Here is a 24013-nt window from a genome sequence, read left to right as displayed (position 1 = left end):
GACTTTTTGCCTTGGCTGCTGTTTCACATGGGGCTCCAGCATGAAATTCAGAATGACAATAAAGAAATTACCAGGAAAATATTGTCCATACTGCTGGTTTCTTTCCATAAAAATTTCTCAATCTCTTAAGCAGTGGTTATGTGAGGAGCACTCAGAAATGAACAGATAAGAACTGTGCTGGGAAAATGTATGTGTGAAGATTGATGATGTTTCTTCTGCTTTGTATACAGAATGAACACGGGAAGGATTTTAATTTTCTTCTGGTTTTGTTTCCTGTTTTATTTTTTCTTGTCACACTCTTTAGACCGTTGAAAACTGTGTGTGCATTTTGAGGAACCTCTCATACAGGCTAGCTGCAGAAACATCTCAGGGACAGCAGATGGGAACAGATGAACTTGATGGATTACTCTGTGGTGATGCCAATGGAAAAGATACAGAGAGTTCAGGGTGCTGGGGGAAGAAGAAGAAGAAAAAGAAATCACAAGATCAGGTAATGAAAGTTACTTGCAGCTGCACTGTGAGTAGTTGAAGTGCCCAGCATTTAAAGTATAACTAACTAATGTACTCTATTAGAAATGAAGTGCATGATGCATAATACACAAAACTGTTTCCTTTGTTAATTAGCTTAATTTCCTTAGTTAATTAATGTTAATAAGAGCTTAAAGCAGAGTATGGCTCTGGAGTAACAAAATACATTTGCTTGAGAAAGTTGCACATTACATGATGACACCTGGAAACTGTAGTCGTAGGTACACTGTGAATGCTATTGAATGCTGTAAAATGCTCAGTCTATGAAGGAAACCATTTATAATGAAAAGTGTAAGTCTTAACATTCATATGTAATCTGTGTGTACTTTTCACACAGCCGTGTGTGTCTAGAGAGGCCTTGATGCAAGCAAATATCAGGCTTATATTTGTATAAATTTGTTTTCAAAGTTTAGTCTTGTACTCTGCCTCTACATGTTGGGAGAAAACTGTGCAGGACTGAATCAAGCAATATGGGTGAATGTTAAAAAAGCATGTGTATTTTGATATATTTAATGTTGTTATCGAACAAAGATTGAGAAGTACAGTCTTGCTAGCTTCCTCAAGTTATTTGCAGTGCAGTGGTTTTTTTTTTTATTTATCTAAGTTGACTTTCAAAGTGTATTTATCTCCTTTTCTCATTAACAGCTTCCCCGTTGGGGAATGCTGACAATGATATTGCTGAGAAAGATGTTGTTGTATCAGTATACCCACTAAATAACACTGAGAATGGCTACTGATTTATGAACTTTTTCAAATGACCTGTGCTGGCAGCAGGTAATTTTCTATCTCTTCCTAGACTTAGTCTTTTCCATTACCATTTATTTCTGTTTCAGATTGCTCAAAGAAAATATTCATTAGGCACTACGCATTAGCAATTAGGCACACAGAGTATTTGAGTAAAATATGTAAACCACTATTAAAAATATTCCTGAGTTCGTAAAGGCAAATTGTGTTAATGTGGAAAAGTTACAAGGTCATTAACAAGCTTAAGATTCAGGTATTGAAAAATGCAGCACTTGCAGCTAGTAAGACTTTAATTTCACCTACTCTTCTAGTTAAACACTGCAGTCATCAGATAACTTGGAATTTATTGTGTCCTTTTGTTGGAATTCCTGTATTAGGCTACAGTGAGATTATAAAGGGCCAAAGCAAACTAATTTTATCCCATAAAGCAGTCATCATCCCTGTTCCTGAATTAACAGTTCCCACACGCTACGCTTGAAGTTATTCGAAGTGCAGGAACAAAAATAGCATGTCTGGATATGAATGGGTCATACTGCAACCTGCCTTTCTCTTTTGATGCTCTGTTTATCAACACATGTGTGTGCACACACCACATAAAGTCTTTTTTAACTCTTCCTTTTATATTTCTTTTGTGATTTGTGGATCTCAGGTTCATATTTTTAACTCTGTACTACTGACTCTTTCAATGTTCCTGTCATGCTTCTCCATACTTTAAAGGTTCCCTATAAAAGATCTTTCTCTTCCTCCAGGCCAGAGAACTAATCTCTTTTGACTGATTTCCTTTACAATATATGTGCTTCTGCCTGCTCTATCTTTTTCTGTTCTATAAGCATTCATTATCAGTGAGCAGCATGGTAAGGTCTTTTAAGATTTGCTTGTCTTTGTTTAATGGAAGGGTTCAATATAATTTTTTTAAATAAATTAAAAAAAAAAGGCAAAACAATGCACATATTTTCAAATTTATGTTCACTAGGCTCTTCTGTAGCAAGGAAATAAATTTACTCTTTCCAGAAACAATTTTTTGGTGCACAGGACCACTTTGCCTTACAAACATTAGAAATATTTTTCTAATGGTTGTTCTTCTTTCACCTCATTTCCTTTAAGTCTGGACAGCCTACCCCATCTTGCTGTATACCACTTCTCAGCTGTGACTATTATTCATTTCAGGAGTTTAAAGGAGCCTTGTGAGCCTTCTGCACAGTGCATTATTCTCACCCCATGATCCTTGATTGTTGTTTAATAAACATGTTAAAATATGTTATCAAGCTAACTAGAATGCTACTAAAAACAAATGTGACTGAAGTCTATCAGCAAGATCACCATGCTGGAAACAGCTCTCCCAGGTTATCCTCATCAGTGGAAAAGAAAAAAACAGGAGAATGTTTCTTTTCATGTAACTGTGCCTTTATATTAATAGCATAGAGCTTGGCCCACAACTCAAGCTGGGGTAAGAGTAAAGGTATACTTTTTTTTGATCCATTTATTTTGTAAAAATGAGTACACAAGTACAATCAGTTGGCTTGCTTTCTGGAAACCAGCCAGTTCAATTATGTAAAAACAAAATGTTCTTTCTGCTTCTTTGGCTCTGTCATTGTCTTGCATTTTTTCAGAACCCCAGTAGATTCATACTGCTGAAAAGTAGGAGTAACTGGAAACCCAGATCATCACCTTCTAGACTGTGTCACAGTCAGGAATACTGCGGTTATTCTTTCTGCGTGTCAAGAAAAATCAGTATTCTTGGGTGTTTTGTTGGGATTGTTTTTTCTAGGCAAGAGTCTAACAAGAGGATCATCTGATGTTCCTCAGGTTAGTCAGAATTCACTCATCTAAACTAACTAAGCTCCTCAGCGCTTTCTGCAGAGAACATTTTCGCATGTCGTTTCACCATACATTGCCTCTCTATGGGCTGACTGCTGCCTGGTGCATTGTACATGTACATACTATTTTCCAGTAATCTTGTTTTTCTGTAAGACTTCTAAATTTTTCCAGGTAATGCCTTTCATAATCTCTTTTCAATTGCAGTGCTTAAGCTGTTACCTGCTGTTTGTTCTGTCCCTCAGAACAGATCTCATGCTCTCCTCAGGATGCTATTTTTAGAGTGCTCATTCCTTTAAGTGCCTCAGGAGGGAAGCTTTTATGCTCTGAAATATAATAGAGTTCTGAAGATCATGATTTTGATGGACAGTGTTTTACATGTAAATAATGAAGGCATACCTATGGAATTTTCATAGGATGCAGTGACTTGCAACATCCAAAACACTGGAAGCACTATACACCATCATGGATTTGGAACCTGTGGAAGGAAACCTCAGAGACATGGAAGAAGAGAGATATATAAAAGTAGTCTGCTACCCAGATGCCCCATAAAGAGATGTCACTGAGCTTCAGGCTACTTTTAATATATCCTTCACTCTAGACAATACAAACCTAGTTAACCGTTGGAAAAGCTCTTCACAAGTGTAAAACCAAATCTTTCTTTGGGTTTATTATTGCCACTTACAGATACACAAAGTGGAGTTAAGCCCAGTATTAAAACTCCATTCATTTACCTGTGTGATTCCTTTAATATTTAAGAATTTTGCCTTTCCTGTTAGGTGAAGCACGGGGCACAGACACATCTCTAAGGGTTGTGACACCTCAGTACAGGGGAAGTTTCCCATTCTGCAGCCTGCTACATTTTATGTCCCCAGAAAATGTGTGTTAAGGGTGTAAGTGGTTTTGAGGTGGGGGGTTTTTTTGCTATTGCATGGAGTACTCGTATAATAAAATTTACTGTTTCAATCCTCCTCAGAAAATAAAGTTTACAAAACTGTGGGGGGAAAATATATTCAGATTTTAGCGACTGCCATTTTGAAATTTTCCTTTTACAGTATACTCCTTCAGCCTTTCACTTAGTTTCTCAAGTGTGTATGTTCTTGAACACCACCTGAAGTGACCATTATGGACATTTATGGGGTGGTCTTTCATTTTTAAATAAGCTACTAGCAGTGATAAGCTACAGCTGTAATTGGGCAATAATACCAGATGTATCATTCTAGACAGTGAATGTGGATGAAGTTGTAGTTTTCTATAGTTTAAAAAAAAAAATCATTCCATACACAGCTAGGGAGTTTGTTTCTTAAACCAAAACACAGGAGAAACCTTCTGTAACATTAAAGTCGCTGTCTCTTTAGTTTTCTCTGTTAAGAAGGTAGAAGTTAATTTCTTTGTTTTATGATTTAAAAAACAATTATCCCTATTTTTCTAGGTTATTGTCTCTCAGTTATTGTCAAACATAAGTTACTTGAGAAGAACAAAACTGGGTGGTAGTATAAAATGTGGTTTTCTTTGAAAGGCCTTTCACAAGGAAATTGGAATATATTTTTCATCAATGACATCAGTTGTCTCTACCAATGGCAACTTTTCTATATCTTGAAATCAAATAAGAGATGTTTCTTTGTTCAGGTTGTAGTTAAGTATAGTGACACTTGTCAGATTACTTAAGAGCTCCCTTAGGAACACAGGAAACAAGTGTTCTCCTGATTTCAGAATAAAGATGGGTGGCAGTAAAAGAGCCCACAATCATTCCTTTCTTTGGTGGTTTACCAGAGCTCAGGCAGGTTCCTGAGGCATATGCTTTGTCACACAAGTTTAATGCCTGAAGAGACCTAAACCTTCTAAAAATCTGTGATAAAAGCCAGGTATAGCATTGGCATTATATATGGAAAAACAGAAAGCAAAACTTCTATAAAGTTCTAAAGTAGATGATGCTCACCTGACTTTATTTCTGTCTCAGAGCCCAAGGATTGTAATTCCCTGCTGTTGCTGTTGTTCGTTATGGTCTCTCTGCTGGTTGCCTGTGACTAGCTGTTACTGAGCCCTTACCCCACAAAGTTCTTCAGCTGTAGAGGCCTTCATCTCTGACTAAGGATAATGTAGTCATAGACTTCTCTGCCTTGTATCATGTCACTCTTCGGATGAAAACTAATTTTTCCACGGCTGAAAATTTTGTTGCTACTATTGGTATGCTCACTGCTGCCAACAGGTTTATTCTTAAAGATGTATGAGAAACAAGGATTATGAAAAAAAGTAGTTAGGGAAAATAAGGTGTATAGTCCAATTTCAGTAAAAGAACGAGGGAGTTGTCATTAATCCTTATTTTATTTTTTGTTATGCAGCCCATTATATGCACATGTGGCACTGTTTAATTTCCTTCACTAAGAAGAAACAGGCTGACTTCTTGGCTTCATGTTCCTCTCGAGTTTCCCATCTGTGATCATTCCTGTCACCCCAGAATCTAGCCCAAAATCTGATTTTTCATTGGAAGTGACACTTTCGAAATGAGCCTGACCTTCTCTTTCACCTTCTGTCAGGAGCCTTAAGGTATAGCAGCCACATTTCAGGTTATATATCATTATGGATTGACTGGCACACCTCTTTAGCATGCTTGCTAAATGGGCTGTAAATTCTTCTATCCAGGTGAAATAGTAGGTTTAAGGCAATAATATTTCAAAAAGAATAAAAAATAAAGCTGTCAGATATGCCTTTTCTTGTGATAAGGCCACTATTTTACCAAGTATAGTTTAATATTCTACCAAGCCGTACCAAATTAATAAGCACAGAAACAGAGAAATGGAGGCAGCTCCTGGGTTTAGCTAATAATCTAAACTGAGATTGTGGATGAAAGGATGTGTTGCCACTATGTTCTGCTCAGGAACGATATTATTTCCACTTGTTGCTTCCTTGTCTTCCACAAGGTGATTATGCCAAGTGTTGATTAGCAAGAAATGAACTATCTTGAGCAGCTTCTTACAGAACTTCTTACAGTCATTTCTAAATTCTTGCTTGCCTACACAGAAACATCTCATATACCCTGGGAATGTATCAGTATCATGTATGACAAGTTGTTTTCAAAGTTAAGACTACAGAGTTATTAAATATAATTTGTGGAATATAGTACAAGTCCATTACCTTTAGCTTTTTATGGAGAGGAGAGGGGTGAGGAGAAGGAGTTATAGCGAGATGCCAAGGACTGTTGTTCCTGGATTGAACTACATCTTGTTTTAGAGGAGTCTGGTTTTAAGCAAAGAAATATTGGATGAAATTATTTTTCTTATCTATATGTAATAATATAAAAATTGAATAAAGGCATTGACAATTATTTTAAGAATGTAATATATAATCTGAAGTATAATTTAGATCTATTTATATCTCAATTAATAATAAAGATTCAAAACATTGGAATGTTTTTAAAACATTTCAAACACCTTTCCCAAATCTGTAAACACTGTTGCATCAAATTGGGGAGGTTACTGTTATTTATACAGCAGCAAATTTTAACCAAAAATTGTCTGGATTCATTGTGTCTGCATGTTGCTGGACCACAGCAGTTCTGTCCTCTCCTACCCTACTCCTGTAGTCTCTGTGTCAGTAGACACCTTCCTTTATATTCACCACCTTTCTTTAGGCCTGGATGTCTAAACTGAAATTTGGCTTGATTTAAATTGTGGCATTCCTGCTTTCTTTTTATCAGAAACATGGACTCCCATCACCCCTGAAAGCAAGCTATGTGATTTTGATGAAGTTTTGTTGCTTAACATTAGATTTCTGCACTTGACAGCATTGGCCAATTCAGCTCCTGGACAAAGGTTTCCAAAGGAGGTTGTTGGACTGACAGGCCTAGGTAAAGCTGACATGGACTGTCACAACCGCTAAGATATGCAGGGTGATAAATCATTGTCCTCTTAAGGGTCCTGTTAGTTTAAAAGGCTTTGGCATTTCAAAAATGCTTTTGGTGAGCATTGTTTAATTGATGATAGATGCAAAGAGCACAGTCTGATAACACTGTAGCTATCTCAAATGTCTAGGATCATTGGAGAGAGATAAAGATGGTTTTAGTCACTGCTGGGTTTTGTTTTGAGGTTTTTTCCTAGATTTCTATTTATTAGTAGTGGTATTTTGCACAAACTCAGAGAAAGTAAAGTACTCATATTTAATATATGAAAATAAAACACTGTTGTTTTGTTACCACAGGAAAACCTATCATCATGTGATACACCTTAGTAGCAAACCCCACCAACCTGAGGTTATTAATACAAAAACCAAAATATGGAGAGTGCACTTCTCCTACTGAGTTGAAGCCTTTCCTGGTATTCAGTACAATTACACTATAAACATGGATGTGCTTTCATTAAAATAAGAAAGAAGGTAGTAGATAATCTGTTGTGCAGCACGGGAGAACATCTTGATGAGCGATCTTTTTCTCCTCTCAAAGTTCCTTAGTAATGTGAAAACTTTGGAATCTTTATTAGAGTATTCATACTCTCAAAAGTCTGTTGTTCTTAAAGATCTTTGTATTTGGCTTTTTATTCTTCCTGACTTTCATCTTTTCTTTGCACCAGTTTCAGGAAATGAGAGATTTGTATCACACCCACGTAACAAACAGTTTGTCAGCTTCCACCACAATATATGTGGGTAATTTCAGCTGCGGAAGAGAAGCCTGGAAGGAATATTTGTTTATGACTTTTTTTTTTTTTTTTTCTCCTTAGCATAAGCTAGGAAGAGTAATTGCATGCAGTTGTCCTCTTTTTCAGAGGCTCCTACTACATCCACTGCCGATCTCATATAGACCTTACTGATCATTTCTGATGGTCTGCAACAATACAATAACCATCCCAGTAATTCACTGGGTCGAGTTGTTTAGCATGCTGCCTTGGTTCTTTAACATTGATCAATACGAACTACAAAGCAACTTCTTCTATGCCTTAGCCACCATTTGAGAAAAATGGACTGTATTATCATTTGGGGGAAAATATGTTTTTTTCACTCAGGCAGTTGGTGTTTATATTTATGAAATAAAAAATAAATGGGTGAAGTTCGGGAAAATAACCTTTGCAATAGCTTCTTTTCTGATCAGTATCAGTCCTGCAAAGCCCTGCAGCAGTTGGTCTGTACAGCTGCAGGCACTGGCCTAAGCTATGCAGAAGATGCCAGAAGCCGTTAAGCCCTTCAGTTGAAGGGATAGCTGAGACCGCACATGCAGGAGCAGAGAGGAGCTGAAATATGGAGTGCATGACAGGTCTTATTTGCTTGTGCCTCTACCTCCTAGAAAGTGGCTACAGTTCTGTCACCCTTTACTGCACAACCTTAAAGAGGCTACCATAGACACAGCACATCTGTTATGCGTGGTTGGCAGTAACCCCCTCCCCTATGGATGCTGCTCAGCTGCTCTGGGCACACAGACCATGTCTGAAGAATAGTGCAGGATATTATCCAGTGTCACTGGGTTTACTGCGCCTTCACTGCACATGCACTTGTGGTACCAGAGATTTCCATCAGCCTTACAAGGACCCTGAGGCATCACGTTGTCTTGAAAAAAAGGTCTTCCTCCTCAGTTGGTGATAAATTCATGCAATTGTGCTAGAAGTGAGTCACAAGAAGGGCAGGGCAATGCAGTAATTTGTCTCTCTTTTTTTAAATGTTTTCTCATTACTGGGCAAAATGGCAAAACCACATTAAATATTAATTTATCTGCAAGTATCACTTTTAGTCCTTTATATGTACCAGCACAGCGTGAACATATATACAGCTCTATTTATATCAGCAAATTTTCAGTAGTTCTTGGGATCTATCCCCACATATGCACAAAAAATCTATTGGGTAGATCTGGCACATTTGATACATTATATCTAGTTTGTCTCTGAAATAATGTAGTAAATACCCTGTGCAAGCACTGTTCAGTTGCATAATGTGTCCATAATTGGTGCAAATTGGAATGACATGGATGAAGACCTGAATTTGTGCCCTTTGACATCACAAGTCATTCATTAATGGACTTACTAAGGTACAAAGCCTAAATGTGGTGTGAGGTCAGATTTGACCTGTAAGATATGTTTCTCATTTGTTTTCCAAAAAATTCTGACAGCACGAATGATTGAATTCTGAGAGTTAAAATAAGAAGCAGGTTTTAATGTATTTTTTATGAGCTGGCGAGAAGTCATTTCTGGCAAGGATGGTGATTTATATGGAGAGAAAAAAGGAGAACTGAGTCACATGCAGTGAAATCAACTTACTGGTTTAAAGGCAGAAATGTATTAAAAAATTCAAAGGCACAGCCCTATAATAGTGCCAGTTAAAGGGATTGTTTCTCCAGCAGGCAATTTTCCTGTAGTTTCTCAACTACCACTGGGTATTGCTGTGCCAGTCCTTTTAAACTTTGGTAACTTTTGTCCAGTGCAGTGAGTTTCATATCTGAGCAATTTTCTGGTTTTCAGTAACAGCTCGTGTATTAAATGATTCCAGTAGCCTTCCACTTTGGTGTTTGTTTTGCTTTAATTTAGAAAAGAAAAAATGTAGAACCATAGAATGGTTTGGGTTGGAAGGGACCTTAAAGATCATCTAGTTCCAGCCCCCCCTGCCATGGGCAGGGACACCTTCCACTGGGATCAGGTTGCTCAAAGGCCCGTCCAACCTGGCCTTGAACACTGCCAGCCACCACTTCTCTGAGGAACTTGTTCCAGTGTCTCATTAACCTCATTGTAAGAAACTTCTTCCTTAGATACCATCTAAATCTCACCTCTTTCAGTTTAAAACCATTACCCCTTATCCTATCACTACACTTCCTGATAAAGAGTCCCTCCCCATCTTTCCTGTAGGTCCCCTTTAAGTACTGGAAGGCCGCTATAAGGTCTCCCCAGAGCCTTCTCTTCTCCAGGCTGAACAACCTCAGCTCTCTCAGCCTGTCCTCGGAAGGGAGGTGCTCCAGGCACTGTGATCATCTTTGTGGCCTCCTCTGGAACTATTCGAGCAGGTCCATGTCCTTCTTATACTGGGGGCCCCAGAGCTGGACACAGTTACTCCAGGTGGGGTCTCACAAGAGCAGAGTAAAGGGGCAGAATCCCCTCCCTCGACCTGCTGGCCACACTTCTCTTGATGTAGCCCAGGATATTGTTGGCTTTCTGGGCTACAAACGCATATTGTTGGCTCATAATCAGTTTTCCATCCAGTAAGACCCCCATGTACTTCTCCACACGACTGTTCTCAATCCACTGTTTCCACTAATCCACTACAGCCCAGCCTGTATTTGTTCTTGGGATTGCCTCAACCCATGTGCAGGACCTTGAACTTGACCTTGTTGAACTTCATGAGGTTTGCATGGGCCCACTTCTCAAGCCTGTCAAGGTCCCTCTGGATGGCACATCCCTTCCCTCCAGCATGTTGACCACACCACACAGCTTGGTGTCGTCGGAGAACTTACTGAGGGTGCACTCAATCTCATGTCACTGACAAAGATGTTAAACAGCACTGGTCACAGTACCAGCCCCTGAGGAACGTCACTTGTTACTGGTCTCTGCTCAGACATCAAGCTTTGACTTGCACTCATTGAGTGCAACCATCCAGCCAATTCCTTATCCACCAATTGGACCATCTGTCAAATCCATGTCTCTCCAATTTAGAGACAAGGATATCATGCAGCACAGTGTCAAAAGTAGTGATTTGCATTCTCAATTATAGTAATCTAACAAAATCTTGTTAAAAGTAAATTAATTGTTATTAGATGAGATTTGATTCATTGTCCTTTAAGCTACATGTAGATTTTTAAAGTTAGCTTAAATAAAATGATGATCGATACTTTCTGAAAATGAGAGATTCTAGGCATTTCCCAGTATAAGTGTTCTTGTGGCGTTTGACTCATAACCAATTAACTGTTGCAGATCTAAACAAGGAATTAATTTGTCGTGTGCTATCTTTGGATGTCTAGTAGATGTTTAATGTTATGATACACATTTTTTATCTACATAATCACAGTAAGCTCTAACCCAAGGCATTAAAAGATTTACTTTGTATCATATTGTGCAATCTGGACGTGTCAGAGGTGTTAGAAAAGAGATTTTGTTAAGAAGTCGAGGCTTGTTCCTAACTGATACTAAGGCTATGAATTTTCTAAATCCCTTTATCTGTACAAAGCAAAGCAAAATATGCATCACATATATAGATAGAAATCACATTTAAAATTTCATTAAAAGTGCTTTCCACATCTTTTGTTTTAAAAAAAAAAAAAAAGAAGTCCCTGAATTTCCTTCTTTTAAGATGTTTTATGCTTAAGGTGCAAGTATTGTGCATACCACTGGAGAGGTGAATCACTGTTCTCCTGGAATAAAGTTTCTGGTAAGAGTGGGGTTTGTGCAGTAACCTGCTTGTTGCCCAGGATTTAATATTGCCCATTTTGGATATCGGACTAGGTTTATTATGTGGCAAAACTCTGTATGTGATGAGAGGAAGAGTCTGTTTTGTGAGAGGTGGTTCTACTGACTACATTGGAGCATCAGACCGTACAGCTGGCCGGCTCTATGGCTGAATGCCTCCAGCTCTTGCAGGATGAGAAGCCAGAGTAAGTTGTGCAGTTGAGGAAGACTTGTCACATTTGGACATTCCAGGGGATGGAGGACTCATGGCCTTGAATTATTTCTTTTTCCACAGTACTGTTTTGTGTTGTTGTTTCTTCCCTCATGAGAAGAGAGGGAATGTGGAGAACTGAGCAGGATGTGAAAAAGGAAAATCTCTTCTTCCATGCAAGTTATAGACTTGCCTCTTTAAGATAAATTTACGTTCACTGGGCTTCTGTTCCCACCCAAAAAAAAAATCAGTGAAAAGTGTTTTTGTTATGTCAGCTAGCTAAAACACTGTGATTTCTGCCAATGCTATAGCTCTTCTATAAGGAGTGTTGAGTAGAAAATTTGGTTTCTCTGTGAAGAATCACATGATACACTGAAATTGAGAACGGCTGCTTGTGGGCAGATGCCTTCATGCACACACACATAGATGTTATAACTTCAACTGAGGCAATTCTCAAGTATTTCACTGTTCCTTGCTGACAATTTGATTTGTACCTTCCAACAGTGGGATGGCGTAGGACCTCTCCCAGACTGTGCAGAACCACCCAAAGGAATCCAGATGCTGTGGCACCCTTCAATAGTCAAACCCTACCTCACACTTCTTTCTGAGTGCTCAAATCCAGACACCCTGGAGGGGGCAGCAGGGGCACTGCAGAACTTGGCTGCTGGGAGTTGGAAGGTAAGAATATTAACCTGATAGGTTTCTCATTTTCAGTTCAGAAAAAGCCCTACAGATGACAGCAAATTGGTGACATATATCAGTGCTTCTGGTAGTGGAATAACTTTCTGTTTTTACAGAACTACCTGCAGTCAAATTTGAGGTAGTCTTTTAAGTCCTCTGAATTGATACAGATTGTCATAACCTAGCAATAGTCAGCATACAGCAGTGAAAACGGTGTTGGTCAAGTCATGCATGAAAAATTGCTGCTGAAAAACAATATCTAAATGAGGAAAAGCAGCTTTGTTATGAATCTGGATGACAAAGCCGTGAAAAATGAGCAAAAAATATCACCAGTGACAATCAAATGAAACCATATTGTTTTGTCACTGCAGAAACTGGTTGACATTCTGTCTCTTAAGAGAAACCAGGCAAGAGCAGAGCAAGATATAAATGATGTGACATCAACACAAGTAATCTCACCATCTACTTTTTAGAAAAATAAGACATTATTAAAATACATCAACAATATGATAAATTATATACAATGAGCAAGGAAATGCTCAGTGAAGTCACTCTATTTCTGCTAATCCTACTTTTCAGTTATATTCAAAAGATCCATTTTTCTCTCTTGTATTATTTGCAGTGAACTGAGAAGAACATTTACGAACCCATTTATTAGATTTTAAAATCTTTTCTAAATTTAGAACAAATCAGTAAAATTCAAGATAACAGTTGAGCCTGGTTTACATTTTAGGATAATTCATTCATTGCTTTCCTGATGGTTAACTGGTTTGATTGGGTGAAAGTACTAACTATCTAATCCTATTGTATAAATATAATGCATTAACTGGGATTTTTTTCTCATTTACTATGAAAACACAAATGTATGGGGAAACACAGTGATCAAAATTATGTCTCAGAAGGTATCCTGTTTGGTTTTAAGTGTTGGGCATTTTTATATGATGTGTAAATACCAATGTAATTAGGCATTCATCTTGAAATGTTAGCCCTGATGCTAATAAATTGCTGTGTTTTTCCCATAAAGTTTATTGGAAATTGAGTTGGCACATTCACTAGATTTTCAGAGGCATGTGATTTTTTTGAGCACTGTGTTCTATCAGACTTATAAAATGCCTTTGACTATTGCATTCAATGACATATGAAATGAATAACAAAGTATCTGTCTGGTGATTTTTGTCCTGTGAAGTGCTACATACACACTGTGCCTGAAAATCATTATACTTTTATTATTCTCATATTGTAGATGACATCACATTGTGTAATCCTGGCACAGAAATGTGATAAATGTGTTTTATCCATCCAGGAATGGGTGTAGCCCCCTGGTCCAAATGAGAAAACAATGCATGTATACTTGCCAGGACTAATAGCAGTGTTAAAATCCAAGTGATGCCCCTTCTGCCATTTCTAATAAATCTGTATACCTGTCATCCTTTAGTTGGCAGAATTGTACAGAGAGAGGAAGGAAGGCTCTGCAGAACTCTTTGGCAAGTGAAAAAGTTGGTTAGAAAAACTGATTAGAACTTTAATACTATCTGCACTGATACCATGGGGAAAGCTCAGCTGTTCTCGTGTTGCTCTATTTTTCTAAAGATTCACCAATTTTATTACAAGTGATGTGCAGACACAGAATGAATATGCTTAATTTCACATGTCATACTAGCCATTTTTGAGAAGGGAATAATCTTCTTTGGGGATTACATAAGCATTGATGTTTCTACCTTTTGGCCTCTTTTTTTCTACTGCTACGGTATTCTGGATATAAAATGACTGAAATAAAAGAGAAAACTCTTAAAAGAAGAGGTTATTCCTAAGGGAGATTTTAATTTTTTGTAGTTCCTCCAAGAAATTGTAATTGTATAAAGAATGGGAAAAGATTGTTATTTTTTGTAACTTGAACTCTTTCAAGAAGAACTTCATGATGGACTGAAAGAAAGAAAAAGAGCTAACTGCATGAAAATAAATAATATTGATATTAATATTAATAGCAATAGCAATTGTGGGTTTTTTTCCAACTAGCATTATTTTAATGCCAGAAGAATCTCAGAATATATGAGGCAGCCAGTGCACCAGGCATGCTCACACACTTCCAAAGATACAGTCTCTTCTGGAAAAAAACACAGTTGATAGACTCACATAATTCTTTCCTAGCCGTTTCACCCTTTTTGTTCCTTTGGTACAAAGCTGTCTAATCCTTTTCAGTGGCCAGGAGGTAACACTTTTGACATAGGCCATTATGAAGGGAAAGGGAGCAGATAAAAGGAAGCCTGAATAGTTTTTTAAAAATAAAAAAAATATGTGGGGGATTTAGATAAATGTCTGCCACTAGAATTAACAGATGATACGTGTCTAAATCCCCTAGGCTGCTTTTGAAAATTTCAAACACAAAAAGAAAGCAGCAATATGTAGCTTTAAGGATTAATAGCTGAGAGAGGCTGAAACTTTTCATTATTTCAGGGAATATAGTTTCTCATTGATACATACACATAAAATCAATGCATGCACATAATAAATCTTAATCTGTAGGACATTTTTAGCACTGTTTCATTTGCAAGAATTCCTTCTAAAGCTGAATACCAACAAAAAAGTGTGACAGACATACATTTGTATATCATCTTTCTCTGTCAAGATAAAACACTTTGGACCAAGGTCTTGCCATATATTACCCATCTGCAAAGTAAACGTGGGTTTCTTTGCAATGACTAATAAAATATTTGGTCTGTGCAATTATAATTAGAACCAAGACAATCTATAACAAATCAGAAAAGGAGTATATTGGTGAGAAATACACTAACAAATGGAAGTTTACCAATAAGACAGGATAGTGATCTGATGTATGAAGAAGGATATTTTCAATGTGAAAATTTAACTTGGGCTAGATCACATCTCAGTATTTTGACTGATATATATTCATCAAAGGTTCTGAAATTATTCTGAAGAAGAGATTGACAGCTTATATACTAAGCAGAACTCAATTTGGAAGAGGCTGTTTCAGGCAAATATGGAAGTTTGTACATCTTGCTCTTCTGCACCAAGATGTCATTGCATAGGGAGGACACTCGTATTGGAATCTGTAGGAAGCAAACCCATTTCTTTCATGGGAAAGGACATGCATATCCTTACAGGTCTCCCTTTTTTTATTCATATACTTACTTGATGTTTCTACGCAAAATATTAACAACTCTTCTGGAATAATATAGATATGGAGACAGCCAAATATGTAAGTTTTGGGGGGAGATTTGTCAAATTAAAGTTTTCCATATCACTGCCAGGATACCACTTTAACTTCTGCTTTGCACAGTGGCCTGTGATACTAGTAGTTGGTCACTGCATGTCCCCCTCCTGATGAGGTTGATGGCCTACAGGTCAGGTTGTCAGCACTGTGCCTTCTGCAGAACTCAGCTGTTACCTGGGGCTGGGTGGGTTTCTGTTTGAGAGGGGAGTCACTGCTTCCCAAAATATCTTCTCCCATCAAATCATAACCAGGGCAATTCCACTGTATCCTAAACTTCCTAGAAACAGAAAGAGCAATGCATAAAAAGGATGGCCATTGATTTTTACTTTCTTTCATTGCCACTCTGAGACACATTTTCTTCTGAAAGTAGAGTTTTCCTAATTATACTTAATATGAACTTGTATTTTAAAGCTCCTTAGTAATATGAAATAAGTCTAGGGAGATACACTCCTCATCAAGCTTAGCTGGAGTTTTGCCTGCGCAAATAAGGCTTGAGACATGCCTTTGGAAGCAGTGGAGTCTCTTTATTTCCCATTAGGTATTGACTTTCATTGGGAGCTCTATTAGTTTTCTTTGCCACTTAATTTGGGTTTAACCAAGTTTGTGCAAATAAAAATAGGAGGTTTGCTGGCTCACTCAGCTATGTTCTGAAGACACCTGCATGCTTATTACGAAATTTCTCTCACTATAACACTTCAACCCAGAAGTCCTTTATGCAACCTCATATCATTATTTATTTTAATACCCTGGATTAAAAAATTATGAGGTATAAAATTACAAGACTCATCCCATAGAAGGAAGTCTCCATATCTCTTTTTATATGTAGTTTGGCATCAGTATTTTTCCTTAGATGGTGGGAATAAAAGTGGCAAATTCTTTTTAGTTTTCATCTTGGTCAATACGCTATTAATATGTTAAATCTACTGAGCATGTAAAAAGTTGTAAGAAAAATGTTCTAGAGATAATGTCGAGAATCCAAGGTTATGTCCATTCTGAAAAAAATTTCCCTCTCAGAAAGAAAGGAGATATTGGGATATCTGTATATTACTATGTCTGTCTATAAATTTAGACTGCAGTTTATCTGCCAGAGACATTTTTGCAATATCTGTTACTGTGAACTGATAAAAATCACAGAAGGGCTGAGGTCAGAAGGGACCTCTGGAGGTCTTCTGGTCCAACCCCTTTCTCAAGCAGGGTCACATAGAGCTAGTTGCCCAGGACCATGTCTAGATGGTTCTTTGAATGTCTCCAAGGATGGACACACCACAATCTCTCTCCGTAACCTAAGCCAGTGTTTGGTCCCTCTCGGAGTGAAAAAGCATCTCCTGATGTTCTGCAGACCTCCTGTGTTTCGGTTTGTTCCCATTGCCTCTGATCCTACAATATGATCTTTTCCATTACATGCAGTATTGTTACCACAAGTAAGATTTCCTTAGTTTTGTCAAACCCTTAAAAATAATTTCTTCGTTCACAGAATTCACATTCATATCCTGGTTTGTTTTAAAATACTATCATAGCTTATATAAGTAATATGTATAATTTAAAACCAGGAAACAAGGTCTACTGTGTTTCTGTTGGCAACATAATGGCTAACATTAGAACAGGTAGCAGATCTGCTCTGGGACTTGGTTAGTCCGTTCTGTGTGTCCAGTCTTCTGTCCCAGTTACTTTTCAGGCTTTACAAACTTCCCTCATTTGCTTTAATGACAGGATGGCCAGCTTCATCTTCCTGAGTGTCTGTTAGTTCATAGAATCATAGAACCATCTAGGTTGGAAAAGACCTTTGAGATCACTGAGTCCAAACATTAACCTAGCACTGCCAAGTCCACCACTCAACCATGTCCCTAAGCACCACATCTACATCTTTTAAACACCTCTAGGGATGGTGACTCAACCACTTCCCTGGGCAGCCTATTCCAGTGTTTGACAACCCTTTTGGTGAAGAAATTTTTCCTAATACCCAGTCTAAACCTCCCTGGGCACAACATGAGAGCATTTCCTCTTGTCTTATTGCTTGATACTTGGGAGAAGAGACCGACACCCACCTCACTTCAGCCTCCTTTCAGGTAGTTGTAGAGAGCAATAAGGTCTCCCCTGAGCCTCCTTTTCTCCAGACTAAACAACCCCAATTCCCTCAGCCACTCCTCATAAGACTTGTTCACAGTCCTTCTTTGGACGTGCTCCAGCACCTCAATCTCTTCCTTGTAGTGAGGGTCACAAAACTGAACACAGTATTTGAGGTGTGGTCTCACCAGTGCCAAGTAGAGTGGGACAATCACTTCCCAAGTCCTGCCGGACACAGTATTTATCACAGAATCACAGAATCATCTAGGTTGGAAAGGACCCTGGAGATCATCTAGTCCAACCGTTCACCTGGCACAATTCCCACCTACAGCATATGCTTAAGCTCTAAGCCAACCCTACTCTAGAACACCTCCAGTGATTTATGATACAAGCCAGGATGCTATTGTCCTTCTTGGCCACCTGGGCACACTGCTGCCTCATATTCAGCCAGCTGTTGGCCAAAGCCACTAGGTCTTTTGCCTCCAGGCAGCTTTCCAGCCACTCTTCCACAAGCCTGTAGCATTGCATGGGGTTGTTGTGAACAACATGCAGGACCCAGCACTGAGCCTTGTTGAACCTCATACAGTTGGCTTCAGCCCATCGATCCAGCCTGTCCCAGTCCCTCTGTACAGTATTCCTTCCCTCAAACAGATCATTGGTCAACACTCCCTCCCAACTTAGTGTCATCTGCAAACTTACTGAGGATCCACTCGATCCCCTCATCCATATCATTGGTAATGGTATTAAGCAGAACTGGCCCCAATACTGAGCCCTGAGGAACACCACTTGTGACTGGCCACCAGTTTGGTGGATTTAACTCCATTCACCACAACTCTTTGGGCCTGGCCACCCAGCCAAGTTTTTACCCAGTAAAGAGTACACCCATCCAAGCCATGAGCAGCCAGTTTCTCCAGGAGAATGCTGTGGGAAATGGTGTCAAAGCATTTACTAAAGTCTAGGTCAACAACTTCCACAGCCTTTCCGTCATCCACTAAGTGGGTCACTTTGTCATAGAAGGAGATCAGGTTTGTCAGGCAGGACCTGCCTTTCATAAACCCATGCTGATTGGGACTGATCATCTGGTTGTCCTGTATGTGCCACATGGTGGCACTCAAGATGATCAGCTCCAGAACCTTTCCTGGCACTGAGGTCAGACTGATGGGCCTGTAGCTCCCCAGATCCTCCTTCTGGCCCTTCTTGTAGAGGGGCATCACATTTGCTAACTTCCAGTCAACTGGGACCTCGCCGGTTAGCCAGGACTCCTGGTGAGTGATGGAAAAGAGCACTTCTGCCAGCTCCCTCAGTACCCTTGAGTGGATCCCATCTGGCCCTATAGACTTGTGTGTGTCTAAGTGGTATAGCAGCTTGATAACCATTTCCCCTTGGATTATGGAGGCTTCATTCTGCTTGCCAACCCTGTTTTCCAGCTCAGTGTGCTGGATACCTGGAGAACAACTGGTCTTACTATTAAAGACTGAGGCAAAGAAGGCATTAAGTACCTCAACCTTTTCCTCACCCTGTGTCACTGTGCTTCCCCCCACATCAAATAAAGGATGGAGATTATCCTTAGCCCTCCTTTTCTTGCTAATATATTTATAGAAACATTTTTAATTGTCTTTTATGGCAGTAGCCAGATTAAGTTCTAGTCAGGTTTTTGTCCTTCTAATTTTCTCCCTGCATAACCTCAGAACATCCTTGTAGTCCTGCTGAGTTGCCTGCTCCTTCTTCCAAAGTTCATAAACTCTCTTTTTCATCCCAAGTTCCAGTCACAGCTCTCTGTTCAGCCAGTCATCTTCCTCACTGGCTTGTCTTTCAGCACACAGGGATGGCCCACTCTTGTGCCTTTAAGATTTTCTTGAAGAATATCCAGCCTTCCTGGACACCTTTGTCCTTCAGGACTGCCTCCCAAGGGACTCTGTCAGTCAGTCTTATAAACAGGCCAAAGTCTGCCCTCCAGAAGTCCAAGGTAGCAGTTCTGCTGACCCCACTCCTTACTTCTTGGGCTCCTTAACATCTGGAGCAAGTGCAGCTCTGTTTAAGTCTTACAATTGCATGAAGCCATAGCATTCCTTGGCTAGTTCTGTCTACCTCCTTTCCTTTCACTTCCAAGTTTGATCATAGGAGGGAATGATAAGGCTTTGATTAGACAACTGAATGTTCCTGCCTTTGATCCACAACAGGTACAATACCCATGTGAATGGGGTTTAAGGATCATTGTCCTGATCTCTTGAGATAGCTAGATGCAATCTCGGTCTTTTTTCCTTAGGCAAGGAACAACATTTATTTTCTTAATTCCATCCTAGAGAAATCTGACTCTCATGGGAGCAAGAGCTCCATTAAGTAAATTATTAGATAAGGAAACTGAAAACATAAAAGGGACTGATTCAGTCACAAGGTCAGTGCAGCTACTTCAAAGAGTAGTATGAAAACAGATTCAAGCTCCTGACCATCCAGACACTTGCAAATAATGAGTAATTATTGTCTAAAGCAGCAGACATCTAGGTTATCAGTTTTTCTCTTATCAGGCAAGGACATATTGTGGGTTCCTTGCCAGACTTTTCTGATTTTTACATATTAACCTTCTGGAGTTTCATTGGGCTGTTCCAGGAGAAAAGTTTTTTTTGGATTACAGTGAAAAGGGTTACATTCATTTTCTCCAAAATACTAATATTATGAATCCTTACGTGACAGGATGGATGGCTTATAACACACCACATAATAACAAACACAAACTTTTTAAATAACCAGTGGTTTATTCTGTCAGGAATTCTTACCCGGAAGGAATTCCTCCACATAGATGAGGCTGCATCAGTTAATACAGGGAAACACATTGGCTCTATAGGAAGGAAGTCAAAGATTCAGGGACAGGATGATATTCAAGAAGCAAGACTTGCTGCTGCAAATACCCATATGATAGACATAATGAGGAGATCAGCATGGACATCAGTTTTGGAATGGGAGCACAGTACCTCATGGTCAATTCATGCTCAAAGTAATCCCTTTCTATATTCAGTCCATTTGCTTCCCATGAGATGTGTCACTTTTGTCTCAAAGCCTTTCTTTTATATTAGGTACAGTGTTGGGAGAAGTCATTGTAATGGCTCTCAGATCATTCATACACAGTACATACTTATGCTGCAGAACCAAGAATGATGAGGTGGGAGGGCAGTTCCATCTGAACTTTACCTTCCTCAGACATTTAAGGTATCTTCTGTTAACACCATTTTAGTTTTCTCGAATTTATTTATTTAGCTATAAATATATCTATACCCACCAGATTTCTTTCTTTCTCTTTAAACTTGACTAAGGTAATGGAGCAAGAGGACAGTAACCATTAATACTTTCCTGTTGCCCCAACACAAAGATGTAGAGAACTTACTGGTGGCCTACCAGATGGGATAATTTCTGAGAACACAGTACTGCAGTCAGGGAGCGGAAAGTCCCTGGGAAGTGCTCAGTCTCTTCAGAAATGGCAAAAAGATAACCAAGATTTCAGAGCCTTGTTCTCTCTTAGGTATTTGAGTAAAGTAGATCTGTAGTTTTCTAAATGGAATGTAAAAATGTTAAAATGTTCTCTTTTTTCCCTGATGCATGTATTACATTGAGTATGATCAGACAAAGAGGAATATTGATCTTTGATTGCTTATTGATCTTTGATTATTCAACATTCAGTTCTCTTTAACGGTCTATTGTTCCACTGCTGTTAACAGACAGCCCCTTTCTAAACATCTCCTAGCAAATTCTGAGTCTCTCTAATCTTTCTGATTCTGTTGGTAGTTTAGTTTGCATTGTCACGCTTGCTCCCCTGATTTGGCTTTCATTTTGTAGTTTATGTCTCAGCAATTCCCTTTAATATTCAATATCTCAATAGTCTTTGAGTCACAGTGTTGAACTGCACCAATACAATGCAAATTCTAGTCAAAACTGAAATATGTGATGGTGAAGTATCATGGAGGTACTGAAATAACACTGGCAGAAGAATGAATCCATTCAAAATACCAAGTGTATACAATTGTTGGTCTCCTGGAGGGCGGGGGGAGTTTTGGTGGGGTTTTTTTCTTTCTCATTTTGTGCTGGAAATGTCACAATTTTTTAGTTTGGTCTCCTGTGGTGGTACTTCCCAGGAGAATAAACAAAGTCATATGAAACCCTAGAAGGAGTCAACTGCCCAAATGCTTTTCAATTTTTCTGGAAAAAAAAAAAAAAAAAAAAAGTTTTATCTAGATTAATTACTCTTGTTGAGTTTCAACATAATCTAATCTTAATCCCTAGAGGCATTCAGTTCTGGAAAGGGTCTTTTGTAATAATAACTGTGACAAGCTAAAAAATAATTTTCCAGTTTACTGTATTTTTCTGCTTAATTACTATGACAAAAATAAAAAGGGAACTACTAATGAAAGTGGACTTAGAGACGCACTAGGTACCTTCAAAGTGATGTATAGTAGTTATGCCCCCTGAATTCAATTATCTGTGAAGAGTATTCATGCACAGATTGTGGTTCCTGTGCTTGTCTTTGATAATTTAGCTGCAATCTGATGCAATAATAATGATTTCCTTTTATTTTTTTGTCTCTTTGTTCCCTCTAGAATGTTTGCTGTTCCCATAGGAGCCCTTTCTCTTTACAAACTGAACACTTATTTGGTCGTTGACACTACCACTGATTTGTGGAGTAAAAGGATGATCAAGAATATTGGCAGAGTGCCTCATTTACCTACTGATAGACAACAAACCCTTTGTCTCTTTTCTTTTTTATGATATTTCATCTCTTCCCTTTTATACTTCACTGAGCTCATATTAGCAATTGACCTGCAGTGTGGAAATGCAAACACGTTTCACGATGGCTTTAGGCAAACAAAAGGATCATCAGTATATGCAAGAGCAAATCAATTTTTCCATTCTCTGCAAGAATAAAATAGCCATTTTGAGGCATCTCAATTTGAGTGTTCCTGAAATCTGCACAGCGCACCATAATTGCTTGCAGAGACTCGTCCTAATTGGCAGCTTAAGGAAAGAGACACAGACAGCTTTTACCACTTTCCACATGGAAAGCTCTCCAGAGACTGTTGAAACAATTAATAGACATTTCTGTCTTTCTGCCTAAGGTGAATGACTTGAAAAAGCAGATGAAATGATAGCATATCACACATTGAGGAGTCTGAGAACTTTTCCCAGAGCAGATGATATCCTCTGGAAAAAGAGAGCTGGGGAGAGAGGAATGCGTAGAGGAGAGGTTTCATAAATACTTTTCCCTCTTTCTCCCATTGTTCTATGTATGTGTGTGCATATGTGCATCTGTAAAATGTTACATCTGGATTTTTCCCCTATGAAAACTTTGGAGCTGTATTTTTTACTATTGTGATCAAATTAATTGATTCATTACAGACACTGAAGGCTTACATGTCGTTTATTCAGTAAGGAGGTTTATATTTTCTCTTTTTTTCCATACTGAGTTATTTCAGTGTTTCTCCTACAGTGTCTTCTGCTCTCCCTAGGGTTAAAAAAAAAAAAAACAACCAAAAAACATTTCTTAATTTGTTTCTTTTAAACTTTTGTTTTGGAATGGATGATGAAAATACTGCAACCCAAGGAGTTGGTTGGGTTTCATAAAACAAGTGCTTGTGTTTTCCCTTGATAGCTGACTAAAAAAAATCAAAAGAAAACTGTTTACTGAGGTTGTAATATGGAGGGTTTTATAATATAGTGAATAATATATAAGATCATTTTAGATTCTCTCTGGTATTGAATAGACACAAACAAGTTGTTTTTAAAAAACAAACACCCCTACTGATTCCCCATGTAATCTGTATTGGAGGTGCTACATGTGTGATGTATTTTTGCAGTGAACAGCATCTTTCAGTATACTGTCTGCTAGCTTGAACTCTCACCTCACCCACACAGGCTCCGTCCTTTCTCAAATGTTCTCATGGCTACCATGAACTCTTACTCTGGCAGTCACCTTGTAATCACAGCAGACACAGTGGAGGCCTCCCCTGGGAGAGATGTAGAAAGTACAGCGATGGGAGTTTTTAAGTGCAAAGAGCTATTGCTTTGGGTACTCCCAGCTGCAGGTGAGAGTGTGTTTAACTGGCAGGTAAATACATGCTTATTAAGAATCTTAGGCAGATTAATTTGGTGTTTTCATAGCATCTTTTATATTTAATCTCCCATTAAAATCAAAGTATAGGAAAGAAGTTATTTTTCAGCGAATACTTTTTATTAAGTATCACTGTTCATTAAGATGTGTTTTACTTTTTTACCTGGCAATCTTCCTATACACTGTTTTGAGAAAAGAGACTGGAGGAGAGAGCATAGAATAAAATCAGTCAAGAATCCTGCTACCAGTTCTCTCACCCAAGAGCTATTTCCTTTGCAGCAGAAAATGATAGCACG

The 24013-nt window shown here is 38.6% G+C and overlaps 1 protein-coding gene across 13 annotated transcripts in view; it reads left to right on the top strand.

Moving 5' to 3' along the window:
* CTNND2 (catenin delta 2) overlaps positions 1-24013 on the top strand; it is a 689312-nt gene that overhangs the window by 586865 nt on the left and 78434 nt on the right. For all 13 annotated transcript variants that reach the window (XM_074899519.1, XM_074899518.1, XM_074899522.1 and 10 more), the window contains 2 exons: positions 305-490; positions 12151-12324. In XM_074899519.1, coding sequence (XP_074755620.1) covers positions 305-490; positions 12151-12324 — 360 coding nt within the window. The remainder of the gene's footprint in view (positions 1-304; positions 491-12150; positions 12325-24013) is intronic.

Source organism: Athene noctua, chromosome 2 (genome assembly GCF_965140245.1).
Source record: "Athene noctua chromosome 2, bAthNoc1.hap1.1, whole genome shotgun sequence".
NCBI lineage: Eukaryota > Metazoa > Chordata > Aves > Strigiformes > Strigidae > Athene > Athene noctua.
The sequence above is the reverse complement of the archived record's forward strand: the minus strand, read 5'-3'. Positions and strand labels throughout refer to the sequence as shown.